Raw genomic sequence first — 16,464 nt, 5'->3', positions numbered from 1 at the left:
GGAACTCCAGAGGTGCATACTGACACCAAGCTCAACAATGCCATCTGGGCCAAAGGAATAAAAAATGTTCCATACAGTGTGTGCAGTTGTCCAAAAACATCAGGAGGATGAAGATTTGCCAAACAAGTTCTATACACTTGTTACCTGTGTACCTGTCACCACTTTCAAAAATCTACAAACAGTTTATGTGGATGAGAACTAATGGCTGCTTATCAAATAATGGTATAAAACTGAAGCAAAAAGAAGGGCCATATTCCCTAGCTGGAAAAAGTGCTAAGCGGTTACAATTACTAGGCTGAACATCCTGTATCTATTTTATGTTCTACATGACTGGCACTATTACTTTAGTTCTTCTCTAAATATTTCTGCCAAATAAGAAGCCCTTTATTTTACTTATTTTTAATTCTGAGAACATCTATAAGGGGATGGGTATGACCCAGTGCAGGATGTCCAAGTCAGGACAATTAAGGCATCCCCAAGGGAAAAAAGAGAGCATGAATGGTATCTACAGGGGTGCCTAGGCAGCTCAGTCAGTGAAGCTGTCTGCCGTCAGCTCGGGTCACGATCTAGAGTCCCGGGATCAAATTTAGGTCATGCATCTTTGGCAGGAATGTCACATACACATGGCGATGTATTATATGTATGTGTCGGTCTACACACACACACACACACACACACACACATATTCCCTACCTACATTCACTGATCACACTGAGAAACCCTGGAAGCAGTGAGACTCCAAGAGCAACGAGCACACCTAGCCTCCAGATCTTGATTTCTAAATACCATTTTCCAGTAAACAGAACTAGGAATCCTTGGAAAAATAGATGATTACAGGGCCAGAGCAGGGTATAAAAGAAAAAGCCAGAGATACCTTGGGGTGCCAAAACAAAGTACTCAAAGAATGATGAGAAAAAAAAGAAAAAAACCTTGAGTATTAAAATAAATGATAATAAATTATTATAATCCACCTGAATAAAATAGGAAATCATAAGTCCATATAAATTTATGTTTAAAAACCAGTAACTTAAAAATTTGCATAAGGGTGTGGAACCTAGACTCCAAAATAGCTCCCAATGATTCTTGACTTCTAATATTCATACTCCTTAGTCCTCTCTTCCACTTTGTACCAAGAGTGGTCTGTGAAACCAACAGAATATGACAAAAGCAATAGCATGCCACTTCTGAGATTAGGTTATAAAAGATATTGTGGTTGTGTGTGTGTTCTCTCTTGCTCTCTCTCAGGGCACTCTAAGGAAACCATCTTTTTTTTTTTTTTTTTAAAGATTTTATTTATTCATTCATAGAGACAGACGAGAGAGAGAGAGAGAGAGAGGCAGAGACACAAGCAGAGGGAGAAGCAGGCACCATGCAGAGAGCCTGACATGGGACTCGATCCAGGGTCTCCAGGATCACGCCCTGGGCTGCAGGCGGTGCTAAACTGCTGTGCCACCGGGGCTGCCCAAGGAAACCATAGCTTAAGCATACTCAAGCAGCTCTATGGAGAGACCCATGTGGGTAGGAAATGAATCCTTTAGTCCAATAATCCACAAGGAACTAAGATCTGTCAACAACCATGGTAGTGAGCTTGGAATGGGATCCTCTAGCCTACAGCGAACTTAACTTCTGGCAATAGTGTGGCTGTAACCTCAAAAATGACCCCAAGCCAGAATCACCTAGCTGTAAGCCATTTTCAGATTTCTGATCATCAGAAACTATATCATAATAAATGTTTAAGTAACTAAGTTTTGGGGTACTTTCTTCTGTAGCAATATATAAATGATACAAACAGGATTAAGTACATATTCTCAAAGTATCTCCCAATAAATTACTTATTTATTACAAAGATAAAAAAAAAATTAACTCTACAGTAGGGAACCCTGGTAAACATTATCTTAATCAAGCAATGGAAATGAAAATTCTCAGCAACGGGTCAAATTTAAATTGCATACCATTCAACAGGACGCAATGAAAAGAATCCAACCAAAATCACATACCACTTGATAGTCTGCAAAGAGGGCAACACAGTATTACTTCATTGACATTCCTGCCAAAGACCCACGACATAAATCTCATCATAAGGAAACAGATCCAAAATGAGGGACACTCTGCAAAGCAACTGGACTCTAACGTTTTAAGTGTTAAGGTCATAAAGTCAAGAAAAGACTAAGGAATTAAAAGAGACCATAGATAAATAACAAAATGCAGCAAGTAACTCTGGACTGGGTTCTTTGCTATAAAAGTACGTTACTGGAACAACTGGCAAAACCTGAATGGGGTTTGAGGATTATTGGCAGTAAGAGCTCAATGGAAATATGCTAATTTTGGGACATCTGAGTGGCTCAGCGGTTGAGCCTCTGCCTTCGGCTCAGGGTGTGATCCTGGAGTCCCAGGATCAAGTCCCACATTAGGCTTCCTGCGGGAGGCCTGCTTCTCCCTCCACCTGTGTCTCTGCCTCTCTCTCTGTCTCTCTTGAAGAAATAAATAAATCTTAAAAAAAAAAAATTACTAATTTTGAAGGTTGTACTGTGATTATGTGGCAGAAATGTCCTTGTATCCAAGAAATACACATTAAAGTATTTAGGGTTGATGAGACAACATGTTAATAACTTACTCTGATATGGTTAAAGAAAAAAATATTCTAGGACAGCCTCAGTGGCTCAGCAGTTTAGCGCTGCCTTCGGCCCAGCGTGTGATCCTATAGACCCAGGATGGAGTCCCACGTCGAGCTCCCTGCATGGAGCCTGCTTCTCCCTCTGCCTGTGTCTCTGCCTCTCTCTTTCGCTCTGTGTATCTCTCATGAATGAATAAATAAGATCTTTAAAAAAAAAAAAAAAAAGGAAAAAATATTCTAGGGGCACCTGGGTGGCTCAGTGGTTAAACACATCTGCCTTCGGCTCAGGGTGTGATCCTGGAGTCCTGGGATCGAATCCCACATCGGGCTCCCTGCAAGGAGCCTGCTTCTCTCTCTGCCTGTGTCTCTGCCTATCTTTCTGTGTCTCTCGTGAATAAATAAATAAAATCTTAAAAAAAAAAAGAAAAATAGTCTAGGTATTGTATTTGCAACTTTGCAACTGTGGCAGTTAAGTCACAGTGACGATATTAAAAACTACCTTTTGGGATCCCTGCGTGGCGCAGCGGTTTGGCGCCTGCCTTTGGCCCAGGGCGCGATCCTGGAGACCTGGGATCGAATCCCACGTCAGGCTCCCGGTGCATGGAGCCTGCTTCTCTCTCTCTCTCTCTCTGTGACTATCATAAAAAAAAAAAAAAAAAAACCTACCTTTTATGTAGTCCTTATTTCCTTTCTACTCACCCTCCATGGGTTTGCAGGGTAAATGACACCATCCTCATTCTACAGACAAGGAAGCCAAAGCTAAAGGAAACTACGGAAGAGACTTGCTCAAGGCTACAGGGCTATCGCATGACTCAATAAGTATGTTACTCCAAAATCCTATTTTTTTCATCATATCACTTGCTGTCAGCACTGAATGTTATTGACAAAAACTGAATGTCTACTATGCATCAGATACTAGGAAATAGGAGTAAATGACAAGGACTTTGCCTTGGAGAGCTCAGTCCAGAGGAGGAGAATAATCAATCATGTCTACATACTAAGAAATAGTTCTATAGTGGAACCCTACTGCCTGCATGCCTGGGGCATGCTACACAGAAAGGCCATTTCTGTTGGGTCTCTAAGGATGAATAAAGAATTCAGGAGGAGGGGGTGGGGTGAGAGGACATTCCCTGTAAAAGGAAAAGCACAAAGACTAAAGGAAAATGATTCTAAGAAGGACCAATTAGAACTCCTTGAATTACAGTAGCATTTTTCATCAAACACTAATATGTATTATACGAATAAAGGTGACAATATTTTTTGTCCTAAATTTTACCTAACTTTTAATACATGTTTTTAAGAAATACTACATATTTCTACAGATTTAAAGCAATAATTTGCCTCAAGAAACTGCAACACAAAACAAACAGGTGTGTTGTACATCAATCCTGATGTACAAACAGGATTTAATCATGGGTATTATCAATTTAACTCCACTGATCTATCCAGTTTCTTGTCATAATTCAATTTATATTTGAGATTTTTATTTTTAAAAATATTTTATTTATTTATTCATGAGAGACACAAAGAGGGAGAGGCAGAGACACAGGCAGAGGGAGAAGGAGGCTCCATGCAGGGAGCCCAATGTGGGTCTTGATCCCAGGACTCCAGGATCATGCCCTGGGCTGAAGGCAGGTGCTAAACCACTAAGCCACCCAGGTGTCCCTCTATATTTGAGATTTTTAAAAAAGATTTTATTTACTTGAGAGAGCAAGCACATGCCAGGGGTAGGGAGAGGCAGAGGGAAAGGAAGAAGCAAGCTGCCCACTGAGCAGGGAGCCCCACGTGAGGCTCGATCCCAGAACCCTGAGATCATGACCTGGACCGAAGGCAGGCACTTAACCGAATAAGCCATCCAGGCACCCCTGTATTTGAGATTTAATCAAAGCTTACTATTCTGACTATACTAACCCATTCTTCATGAGTTATAACTAGAACATGAAAGGGTTTTTTTCCCCCCTAAAGATTGAGAGAGCAAGCGAGCATGAGGGAGGTGGTCAGAGGGAGAAGCAGACTCTCCACTGAGCAGGGAACCTGGTGCAGGGCTTGATCCTGGGACTCTGGGATCATGACCTGAGCTGAAGGCAGACAGCTTAAGCAACTGAGCCACCCAGGAACCCCCAAATTTTTTTTAAAGATTTTATTTATTCCAGAGAGAGAGAGGGGAGAACACATGGCGGGGGGGACAGAGGGGGAAAGAGAAAGATACTTAAGCAGACTCTGCTCTGAGCACAGAGTCCAAAGCAGGACAGACTCCACCACTCACACACTCAGGGTGACCATGACCTGAGCCAAGAGTCTGATGCTTAATTGACTGTGCCACTCAGGTGCCCCTAAAATAGAAAGCCTTATTTATTTTTTTAAAAGATTTTATTTACTTTTTCATGAGACACACAGAGAGAGGCAGAAACATAGGCAGAGGGAAAAGCAAGCTCCTCAAAGGGAGCCCAATGGGGGACTTGATCCCCAGACTGGAATCACTCCCCGAGCCAAAGGCAGACACTCAACCGCTGAGCCAAGGCATCCCAAATAAGAAAGTTTTAAATGAAAAACAAAGTCCTTTGATTCTTAAGTCACCTAAATAGATGTGACAATAATGTTGATAGTAGCTTAACTGCATGAATAATGCCAAATATGTAGTTTGTAATCTTTTGCTACAGTGTACCTATTTGAAACAAATTTTCATATTATACTGTAATGAAAACAACATACAGTAACATATTTAGTGAAACCTTTGATGAAGGTCTCTATTGTTACATAAGAAAAATACCATTTTTAGTTTGGTCCTTCACAACAAAATGTTTCATCTTAATATATTTTGTTTTTTAAATAATTTACCTAATTTTGTGCTTCTGGTATTACATTTTGATTACATACTTTAATTAATTCACCTAGGACCATTTGCGCTGTCAATCTTAACCCAAGCGTGCATTGTTTCACAAACTCTTATTTGTATCCATCAACAGTATTAGTTTGAAAAGCATTCTAATAAATTTGGGAAACACTAGATATGAGAAAGGAAGAGACATCAGTTTATCAGAAGCTAAGGGAGGGACACCTGGGTGACTCAGTGGATGAGTGCCTGCCTTCCACTCCAGGTGCAATCCCAGAGTCCCAGGATCAAGTTCTGCATCAGGGCCCCTGCAGGGAGGCAGCCTGCTTTTCCCTCTGCCTGTGTCTCTGCCTCTCTCTGTGTGTCTCTCATGAATAAATAAATAATAATCTTAAATAAAAAAAGAAGCTTAGGAAAATGAGTGATAACATAACTTATATAAATTAAATAAAAGCTGAGGAAGTATCCATTGAATTTGGCAATTCAGTAATCACCAGTGACCTTACTAAGTCCCAGAATGGTGAATAGACTATTCTTTTAAGAATTTTGGCACTGCAATGATAGAAATAGGAGGAATAAAGAAGAGGAAGGGATCAGCAGTAGCAGACTAGGAGAGTTAAAAAGTGTTTTTGTTGTTGGTTTTTTTTAGGATGGGGAACTCTTGGATAAGCTTGGATGCTGAGGGGACTTAGAAGAAACTGAAGCTAGGAGAGCAGAGACAATTAATTACTAGAGAGCCAGGACCTGGCAGAAAGAATAGGAAAGCATAAGTTAGCTTGACAAAGGGAAAAGTACAGCTTCTGCAGAGACAAGAAGGAAAAAGAGTGATGACTACGGTAATTTTGGAGCAATGGCTGGCTACAGTCAAGACTGCATGAATCTGAATCCTGGCTCTTCTTACTATACCATATAATCATAGGTAAGTTTGTTTACTTCTCCAAGTGTCTGTTTTTCCATCTAGCCTGGAGAGAACAGAATTCTCAAAGGGTTGTTCAGAAGATTCAGTAATCCTGAAATTGAATGAGTACTATAAAGATGGTAGCTATAGAGTTTTGTTTTTGTTTTAAAGGCCTCAAAGGAAATCTGAAAGAATTCACGTATACGAATTCTACTTTCTCTGTAGAACAGGTAATTGGGTCACCAACTGACATTAAAATAGAATGTTTAAGGATGTAAGACAGTGATTCTTAATCTTCCAGAGATTAAAAAAACCCATTTGGGGATCCCTGGGTGGCTCAGCGGTTTAGCGTCTGCCTTCCGCCCAGGGTGTGATCCTGGAGTCCGGGGATCGAGTCCCACATCGGGCTCCTTGCATGGAGCCTGCTTCACCCTTGCCTGTGTCTCTGCTTCTCTCTCTCTCTCATGAATAAATAAAATTAAAAATAATAATAATAATAATAATAAATAAGTAAATTAAAAACCCATTTAACTCTGATGAAAGATATATGGAGAACAGAACATCCCAACTTTGTATATAGTTCTAAGGGAGTTCATACATACCTCTTCAACAATAAAAAGAGATGTTGAGGAAAAGATCTTCTGGTTCCCAGTAACAGTCTGCATAACCCAATTGAACAAAAGAAAAAGACCGCATCCTTTGGATTTACATACCTAACAGCTATATAATGGTACATGGAAAAAAAAAAACCAAAAAAAACCAGGTTCTTAATCCAGCCCTAGAAAGTCAAATGGCCTTTTTAGATAGTAGCTCTGAGATGTGTTGCAGTTCTAACATTTTATGATTCTATTAATTGAAATCTCACTTGATTCTGTAGATAGAAAAACTAATGGTACTTTATTTTCCTTTGTCATAGTTAAATATGATTTTGAAGGTTAGCCTGGGAACTTTACCACAAAAACTCTGTTTCTACAGAAAAAAACAAGTGTGCTCCTGCATTTCTGGGATGAAGCATGCAGAGGTTCCTGGCACCATCAGGCATGAGTCAGGTATTCCTATCCTGGGAACTGCCTAGGATATTTTAGCAGTCCTCTCTCTGGACTAAAATATCCAGAATTGGACTTTGTCAAAACTTCCTCTTTGTCATTCAGCAGTACAGTAATACACACAGAGTTTAAAGCAAACCTAGATTAACTATCCTTTTAATTAATTTAATCAAACCTAGATTAATTATCCCTCAGTGATGGTTCTTTAAATCAATAAATAGCAACCTGGAAGATCCAAAGAAAGTTTCTCAATCCAATGAAACTATGTAAAGCAAAAAACATTTCCTAATGATAAATTAAAAAAAAAAAAATCTTCCTACAGATTTCAAGAGCCTTTTCTTTTGGAGTAAGAAGGTATATGTGCTTTCTGAGATAGATCTAATCCAAACAGCCATTTTCAGTCAACCATTTATTAAAGTTCACAGTACTCCACAGAACAATTTGATAATATTTTGCCATTCTGACAGGGTAACACTAATATATGGTATCACACAGTACAGTATTTTAAAATAATTATTTTTTAAAAGACTTTATTTGAGAGAGAGTACATGGGTGGGGTGAGGGCCAAGAAGACTCCCCACTGACCTGGATCCCAGGACCCAGGGATCATGATCTGAGCTGAAGTCAGATGCTTAACTGACTGAGCCACCAAGGCACTCCTAAAATAATCATTTTTTAAATTTAGTACTATTATAGTGTTACAAAGGTAAGAATCATCCTTTTGTAATCTCCCAATCTTAAAACATTTTGAAAGTATATAGTCTACAGATAGACGATTCACAACATGAAAAAGAATGTAATGAACAGTAAGACACAAACTTCTGTGGGATCAATCCATCTACTAAATTGGCTTTCCCTATGCCTCACACACAACTATGTAAAACCTTAGCAAGGAAGTTAATTAACATTTACAAAAAAACTACTTAATCTTGACCACCTACATAAAGCAAAAAATATTTGAAACTTTAAAAAAAGATAGCATATATGGTTTAAATGATTTAATCCTTACACTCCTGATTGCTTACTGAACCTCAACTTTTTAATTCACAAATTAAACTAGTGCCTACCAACCTACCAGAAATGTGTTATTGTTTTTAATTTGAATTGGTTGCCAAAAATCTGGATTTGCGGCTTTCCTTTTAAAGGGGAATAAAAGGGAAGATCTGGCAACACTGGGCCCACAGATCCTGGTAATAGTAACATTTGGAGAGAGAGCAGGGTAGCAGCTGCCCTCTTCTGATAGCGTATGTAATGTCTAGTCCCCCCCCCAACTCTTTGCTCACTTTTAGAGCTATAGGAGTTTGAAATCTTTATCTTACAGAGGTGGTTTTTTTCTTCTTTGGTGGAAAGTGGGTATCTTTTGAAGGGTCTTAGAAGAAGCTAGCTATAAAAATCTTTATCATAGAACCAATAAATCAAGTGAGGATCTTGGCATTAAAACCATGTATACCAAATGTTAACTATAAATATCAGGATACCGCTAAAATATTACTGTTAAGAAAACAGGTTTTAGTATACTAACTTTGGTTTGTCTTCAACTCCTCAAAGAATCAAGACAGTCAATCTTTTATCCTTCCAAAGAATAAAGAAATTAATCCTGTATTTCAATATTATGGCACTCTAAGAGTACCTCAAAGCCTCCTGCATCTGTATAACAAAAGAAAAACAGGAAATAAAAAAGGTCTCTGATCAGTCAGAGACCACACAGTTCACAGAACACATGAAGTCATCACTCAGAGCCTACTGGATCTTATTTTAGACATAATTTTAATAAGCTCCGTGATCTAGTTTCCCAGCCCACAACAGATGAGATGCAGCCAACTGGAAAAGGGCTGGGGGTGGTGCTGCAAGAGGCAGACACTCAAAGCATCAAAATCAAAGCTAAAGACCTATAAAGTCAGCAGAAAACCTCAAAACACAGCAGGCTAGGACCATGTGGTGTAGATATAAACAAGCCCAGAGGGTCCTAATCCCTGCACAGAACTATACTGGATGTTCATAATGACCTTCTTTGGAACATTCTGTAAGTCAGGAGACCTTAAAGTGTGTTATCAAAATAAAGTCCATCAAAAGCTTCTGCCAAAAAGACAATGCATTTAAAGGACTGTCAAATTCACAGAACACTATTTCCCTCAAGATACTGAGTTCTAAAGATGCCACATTGTCAAATGTATTTGTTCTCAGCAAAAGTTTATTAGAACCCAGATGCAGCAGTTCATTATACCTAACATTAACAGAGTATTTTTAAGTAGAACTGTATTTTCAGAGAATGATAGTTGAAAAGGTTCAAGATCAAGATCAATTACATAAGCCAAGTTAAGTTTTTTTGGGATTCCACTGTAGATACATTACTAGGGCCAAGAAGATAGTAAGAACTAGTCTTACCCATACCTAAGTAAGTCTGACTTCAACTTAAAATTGCTATTATACAAAAAATTGGGGGGGGGGGGAATCTCCATTTTGTTTTCACAATCTTACTGACTAGTATACCAAAATAAATTTTATTTTTCTATTCCCCGGTAGTCTCAGAAGTTGAGCCATACTTTGAGGAGGGCCTTAAGTTATAAAACAGGGGGGAAAAAGGCTAATTACTGAGTTTTAAAAGTTCAAAGTATCATTGCCTAAACTTGATCTTATTGAAATTTTTATATTTTAGAGAAAATCTAGAGAATATGTAGCAACTCAAAAGAAACTAATTACTGGGGCAAGTATATGAGATTAAAGTACATGTTTTGAGTTCCTTTCTCTGAAAAAATAGAATACATATCAATTAACATAGAGATTAAAAGGTATATTTATTGATCTGCAAATTATCATACATACTCCTCTTCAGGTTTTAGAGTAAGAACATGGAGAGAGGAGTTGAAAAAAAAAAAAGAGCAGTCTTCTACAGTTACAATCTCAAATTGATAACCCATTGAGACCCTATAAAAACTACTAAAAGCCTTAAAAACACACGGACGCCTGGGTGGCTCAGCAGTTGGGTGCCTTTTTTCCGCTCAGGTCGTGATCCCAGGATCCGGGATAGAGACCAGCATCAGGCTCCCTGTGAGGAACCTCTTCTCCCTCTGCCTGTCTCTGCCTCTCTCTCTCAGTCTGTGTCTCTCACAAATAAATAAATAAATAAATCTTAAAAAAAAAACAAAACAAACCTTAAAAATACATATACATTTTTATTTGGATGATGATTCCTCAGTATGCTCCTGTCCCTTAAATAGTTCTTTAAGAATTCTTTGATTAAATTGCAAGCTCCTTTTAACAAATAACCTGCTTCATTTTAATGCAAGATTTACTCTGAACTCTGCCTTTCTTCATTTGTTAGAAATCAAAGAAATCCAAACAAGCTAGTAAGGATCTAACCTAATTTACAGTAACCATTAGGATTAATTCCACGTTAAAGGTCTTTGAGCATGAATGAAATGAAAATCCACTGCAAACTGAGGTGTTTTAATTGTCCAACAGTCTGTATTTGCCCTGAGTTTAGGGCAATGAATATTTGTTCTCTTCCCGGTACATCTCCATCCCATTCCTCCCGATGGATAATCCCGGGATCTATTTATAAGTGGCTAAAGGTTTGATAGAGCTTCTCCAAGGAGCTAAGTAAAACCAAACAAAAATCATCATTAGTACTTCTCACTTTTAAGAAAAAGACAGGATAGTCAGAGGCTCCAGGAGTGTTACAATATTGGGGGTACTCTAAATTTAGAGCCAAGCCCATAAGGTAGAATCAGTATACGGAAAACCTTCATACAAATAACTAAATAACCTTTCCTCTTAAAGGGCAAAGACACCCTTTCGAATAGAAAAAATTGAGCAAAATTCCTTCTAAATTCAAAGGGTCTCCCTGAACATATGACGTAATTTACGCGTTAAAATCCACCGTATAAAGAGACAGTAAAGGGAAACTTTGTGTAATTCCTTCAGCGGTTTTCAATGTTCAGGTTTCTACTTCTATCCTTGCAAATTTACGTTTTTCTATTAGATCCATTCCTATAAAAGTTTAATTTCAGACTACATTTAGGCAACCTCAAAGAACAAAACCTCTTTCTACTTCCCTCCTCCCTCAAGAGTCATGTTTGTTTTGTTTTGTTTTCCTTCTGAACTTCCTACTCTTTAAGTTTCTGGACGAGTGGAGTGGACCGAAGTGCGCGGCCGCCAAGAGGTAAGTAAACTCAAGGAATACTTGTGGATCGGACAAAAAGGCTTCCTACGTGTGCCTGAGACGTGGGCTCCAAGCTCAGGCGGCTCCGAGGAGGGAACCAGGGCAGGTGGGCGGGAGGCGGGAGTCGGGGGACACGGGCAGACGTGGGGCGAGGAGCCCTTTCGACCTCTGTCAATGGGACAGCTCAGCGCCCCAGCCCAGCTCCCCCTCCCGGCATGGCCGGACAATGGCCCTCTAGCGCAGCAGTCCCAGGCCGGGCAGAGGCCCTGGGGCTCCACACCACGCGGGGCCTAGAAAGGAGGCCAGGGAGGCACGCTGAGCCGGCTGGCGAACCTGCGGCCTGAGCGCGGGCTGCGTACCGGGGCCTCTACCGGCGCCATCACTGGGAGTGGGGTGTGAAGGGCGCCCGGCAGGACCACCGCCGCCGGCAGCCGGGTCCGAAGAGGCCGCGAGCCGGGCGGAGGCGACGGCGGGAAGTGCAGGCCGCAGCCTGCTCAGCTAGCCCGCCCAGCGGCCGGAACCCTCAGCCGACCTCCGGCCGCTTACCTTGTGGATTCTCTTCAAAGCCATCGTGGGAGACGGGTGGCGGCGGCCCCCGGGGCGGGGACGGGGGCAGGGGAGGGACGGGGAAGGGGCGAGGGGGCGCGAGGCCGCCTCAGTGACCGCGGGTCGGCCGGAGAAGACGGGGGGTTCGCGAGCGCGAGCCTGGCAGGACCGACTGCGGGCCGAGGCCCACTTGGCTCCTGAGCCTGCCGCAGCGGTCACCGCATCACCCGGCGGCGGCCCCTTTATGCGCTGCCGCCCGAGCCGCCGCCGCCGCCGCCGCCGCCGCCGCCGTAGCTGCCTCTTCCACCTAGTCTCAGCGCCGCCTCCTCAGCCGCCGTGGATCCCTCCGCCGGGGAGCAAGAGCCCAAGCCTCGGGCTCGGCCGGCGCCGCTCAGTGGAACAGCCAGAGGGACTGCCTGCTGCAGGTGGACGGAGGCACTCGCGGGCGGACGGGCGGGCGGCGCCGCCGGGGTGGGGCCGCCGGAGCGCGGGGTGGGTCCAGGCCGAGGGGCAGGTCGGGAGGCCCGGGGATTGGCGGGCGAGGGGAGGGAGGGCCGGACCGCGCCGGCGGCGGAAGGATACGGGCCGCCCCTGTTAGTGTCTTACGCGCGGTCGCCTTCGCCGCCGCGGCCGCCGAGAGGATGACGCCGCGAAGCGCAGGGGAGCAGTCTCGCGAGATTTATGGAGCGGGTGGTAGATGCTCGCGCGACGGCAGCCTTGAGTCCCTGGCCTCTGGTGCCCTACGCGCGTGTTCATAAACGTGTAAAGGCGAATGTTTTCCGGATCCACCTGGTCAGCGCCGTAGCACAGACTGACCCGGGAGGGGGTACCGGTCCACTACAACGTTCCTGTAGGAGGAAGGGACTTGCCCAAGGTCACACAGCTCTACAGAGGCAAAGCCGGGACTTCCAAGCCTCGTGGTAACAGCCTGGGCACCTGTTGGGGATGTGTCTTTTTTTTTTTTTTTTTTTCCCAGCCCGCCTCTGGCCTTTCTTTCTTTTTAAAATTTCTATTTATTTATTCATGAGAGACACAGAGACAGAGACACAGGCAGAGGGAGAAGCAGGCTCCATGCAGGGAGCCCGACGTGGGACTCGATCCCCGGTCTCCAGGATCATGCCCTGGGCTGAAGGCGGCGCTAAACCGCTGGGCCACCTGGGCTGCCCGCCCTTGGCCTTTCTAGCCAAAGCCCCACCCAGCAGCATGACAACTGCAAGATCTCTTAGGTAGGCCTTTCTTTGCTTGGTGAATTGTTACAAACAAGCACTGCACCAATTAACCTCAGAAGAAAAACGGTGTACTGTGTGCTCCAGGAGTTAAAACTAACCATGTGGTTCAGATCACCATCAGGAGCTAGCCTGCTTTTTAGGAGGATGAGACAAATGTGAATTCCCCGAGTAACTAGTGTGTGTAGAGCCCTACACCACGACCAGTGAGATATAAGTTCAAGCCTAGGCTGGGAGGTACTTAGCCTGGCTGGAGACAATGGAGAATAATAGTTAAGGATTATTTTCCTGGTGAGTGATGCCCACATTCTCAACTTCATCCCAAGGCTTATCTGATTCTAAAACTGCTCTTTCCTATGTCTGGAAGAAAACTATTCTTCCTATGTCTAGATCATTGATTTCTAACCTGAATTTCGAGAGGAGAAACTGGAGCTCCTAAGGGAAGGATCCTGCCAAATGTTACACAGTAGATCAGGGGCAAAACTTACACGGACTCACTTAGGGAGTAAAGGTTGGACCAGTAGGGAGGGCTAACATGGGCACGGCAAGTCAAAGGAGGGAAAAGCTGCATCTAGTCGTCCAGGGTGGGTATATTTGAGCTTGGAAGTGAAGAGGAACATTCCACATTCCCAAACCTTTTCTTCCTAAGAACTGTGATGGAAGAAGTACAAAAATGCCCATTGATCCTATTTTTAAAATATTTTCTTCAACAGTTCATTTTTTTGTGTTAGAAAAAACAATATTTGTTACAAGAAATACAGATAAGCAAAATGAAGGAAATAAAAGTCAACCATACTCTCATCATTTAATGCTTAACCACTTTGACATATGGTTTATGCCTAAGTCTTTTTTCCTTATAAATAAATATATATTTTTCTTTGAAAAAAGTAGAATCAGGGGCACCTTGGTGGCTCAGTTGGTTGGGGGTCTGCCTTCAGCTCAGGTCATGATCCCAGGGTTCTGGGATCGGGTCCCACATCAGGCTCCCTGCTTAGTGGGGAGACTGCTTCTCCCTCTTCCTCTGCCCTTCCCCCCACCCCCTCGTGCTGGTGCGCACTCGCTCTCTTTCTCACTCAAATAAATAAAATCTTAAAAAAAAATCATGCCGTAATACTATTTGGTAATATACTTTTTGTAAAAAAAAAAAAAAAGTGCATATATTTAAGATCTACAACATGATGGTTTGAAACAAATATAGAGGCACCTGGTTGGCTTGGTGGAGTATGCAACTCTTAGTCCTGGGGTTGTAACTTTGAGCCCTGTGTTGGGTATAGAGATTACTTTAAAATAAAATATTAGGGGGGATCCCTGGGTGGCTCAGCGGTTTAGCGCCTGCCTTTGGCCCAGGGCGCCATCCTGGAGTCCCGGGATCGAGTCCCAGGATCGAGTCCCACATCGGGCATGGAGCCTGCTTCTCCCTCCTCCTGCATCTCTGCCTCTCTCTCTCTCTCTCTCCCCCTATGTCTATCATAAATAAATCTTTAAAAAAAATAAAATAAAATATTAGGGCCGCTTGAGTGGCTCTGTCAGTTAGGTGTCCAACTCTTGATTTCAGCTCTGGTCATGATCTCAGAGTCGTGGAATCGAGCCCTGTGTTGGGCTCCATGGTGAGTGATTCTTTCTCTCCTCTCCCTCTGCCCCTCCCCCTGCTTGTGTGCATGTACATGCTCTCTCTCTCTCTAAAATAAATATTTTAAAAAATTAAAAATATTAAAAAAATATAAATATAGTGAAATTATTATTACAGTCAAAATAAACATATCCATTGCCTTGCTTTCTTTTTTCTTTTTTTTTTTTCTTTTTGGTGAGAACATCTGAAATCTTTGATAATTTTGTAGATTTTATTTTTGTTCTTTTCAATTACATTTTTATTGAAAAATAGTTAATTTAAAATATACACATTATTTTTTTAAAAGCATATAATTGGGGGGGATCCCTGGGTGGCTCAGCAGTTTAAGTGTCTGCCTTCGGCCCAGGGCGTGATCCTGGGGTCTTGGGATCGAGTCCCACATTGGGCTCCCTGAGTGGAGCCTGCTTCTCCCTCTCTCCGTGTCTTTTTTTTTTTTTTTGCATTTATTCTATGCAGAATTTACTCCCGGGCCATAAGTTTTTGTTTCTTCAGTTTCTTCTGGGATATCTTTTTCTTCTGTGCAACCTCCTCTTCTGGTTTAGGAACAATCTGCTCTTTTTCAATAAGAATCATCTCAATGTGGCAGGGAGAGCTCATGTATGGATTAATCCGGCCATGAGCCCTGTAGGTTCTACGTCGCATCTTGGGGGCTTTATTCACCTGGATGTGCTCAATGACCAGAGAATCTACATCTAAACTCTTAAGTTCAGCATTACTCTCCACATTTTTAAGCATGTGCAGTAAAAATTCAGCACTCTTCTTGGGCCACCGACCCTGTGTCCAGCCCCACTATTTGGCCTGCGCACACCTACCAACTCCACCATTGTAGCGACGGAATGGCACACACTGCTTCTGCAAAGTGACATCTTTCAGATACTTGGTGGCTTTTCGAATATGCATACCCTTGATGGCCTGGGCAGTTTCACGTGTGTTCTTAAAGTGAACACGAAGATTTGAACCTCTCGACCTGCATGATTTTGTAGGGTTTTCTGGGTCCAGCGAGTAGCGAACCATCTCCAGAGGTCACCTCAGGCCGCTCGGGGGAAGAGCTCTGTCTGTGTCTTATGAATGAATAAAAAAATCTTTAAAAAAAAAAATAGGAAAAAAAAAATAGGGTCAAGAAAGAAAAGAAAAAGAAGGAAGGAAGGAAAGATAAGTACAGCCAAGCACCAAGCCCGAAGAACGCAGAAAGTACTAAGACGAAAGAAAGAAAGAAAGAAAGAAAGAAAGAAAGAAAAATTTATTTTAGAGAGAGAGAGAGCATAAGTGAGTGAGTAGTGGGGAGGAGCAGAGAGGCAGAGAGAGAGGGAGAGATGATTTCCAGCAGATTCCCTGCTGAGTGCAGAGCCCAACATGGGCCTTGATCCCACAACCATGAGATTATGACCTGAGCAGAAACCAAGAGTCAAATGCTCAACACACTGAGCCATCCAGGTGCCCCTTGAAAATCTACTTTTAAAATAAACAATACATAGGGATCCCTGGGTGGCGCAGCGGTTTAGCGCCTGC

The 16,464-nt window shown here is 42.5% G+C and overlaps 1 protein-coding gene and 1 pseudogene across 2 annotated transcripts in view; both read right to left on the bottom strand.

Moving 5' to 3' along the window:
* Positions 1 to 12,549, bottom strand: part of UBE2D2 (ubiquitin conjugating enzyme E2 D2) — a 55,799-nt gene extending 43,250 nt beyond the window's left edge. The window contains exon 1 of one of the 2 annotated variants that reach the window (XM_038530298.1): positions 12,100 to 12,549. Coding sequence is in view for 1 of the 2 variants with exons in the window: in XM_038530299.1 (XP_038386227.1) it covers positions 12,100 to 12,123 (24 nt within the window). In the remaining variant the exon portion in view is untranslated. The remainder of the gene's footprint in view (positions 1 to 12,099) is intronic. The other variant, XM_038530299.1, reaches the window with a different exon arrangement.
* A 2,836-nt stretch (positions 12,550 to 15,385) lies between these two features.
* On the bottom strand, positions 15,386 to 16,004 carry LOC119870185 (annotated as a pseudogene).
* Between the last annotated feature and the right edge of the window lie 460 nt (positions 16,005 to 16,464).

The sequence above is a fragment of the Canis lupus genome, chromosome 2, assembly GCF_011100685.1.
Source record: "Canis lupus familiaris isolate Mischka breed German Shepherd chromosome 2, alternate assembly UU_Cfam_GSD_1.0, whole genome shotgun sequence".
Lineage (NCBI taxonomy): Eukaryota > Metazoa > Chordata > Mammalia > Carnivora > Canidae > Canis > Canis lupus.
The sequence above is the reverse complement of the archived record's forward strand: the minus strand, read 5'-3'. Positions and strand labels throughout refer to the sequence as shown.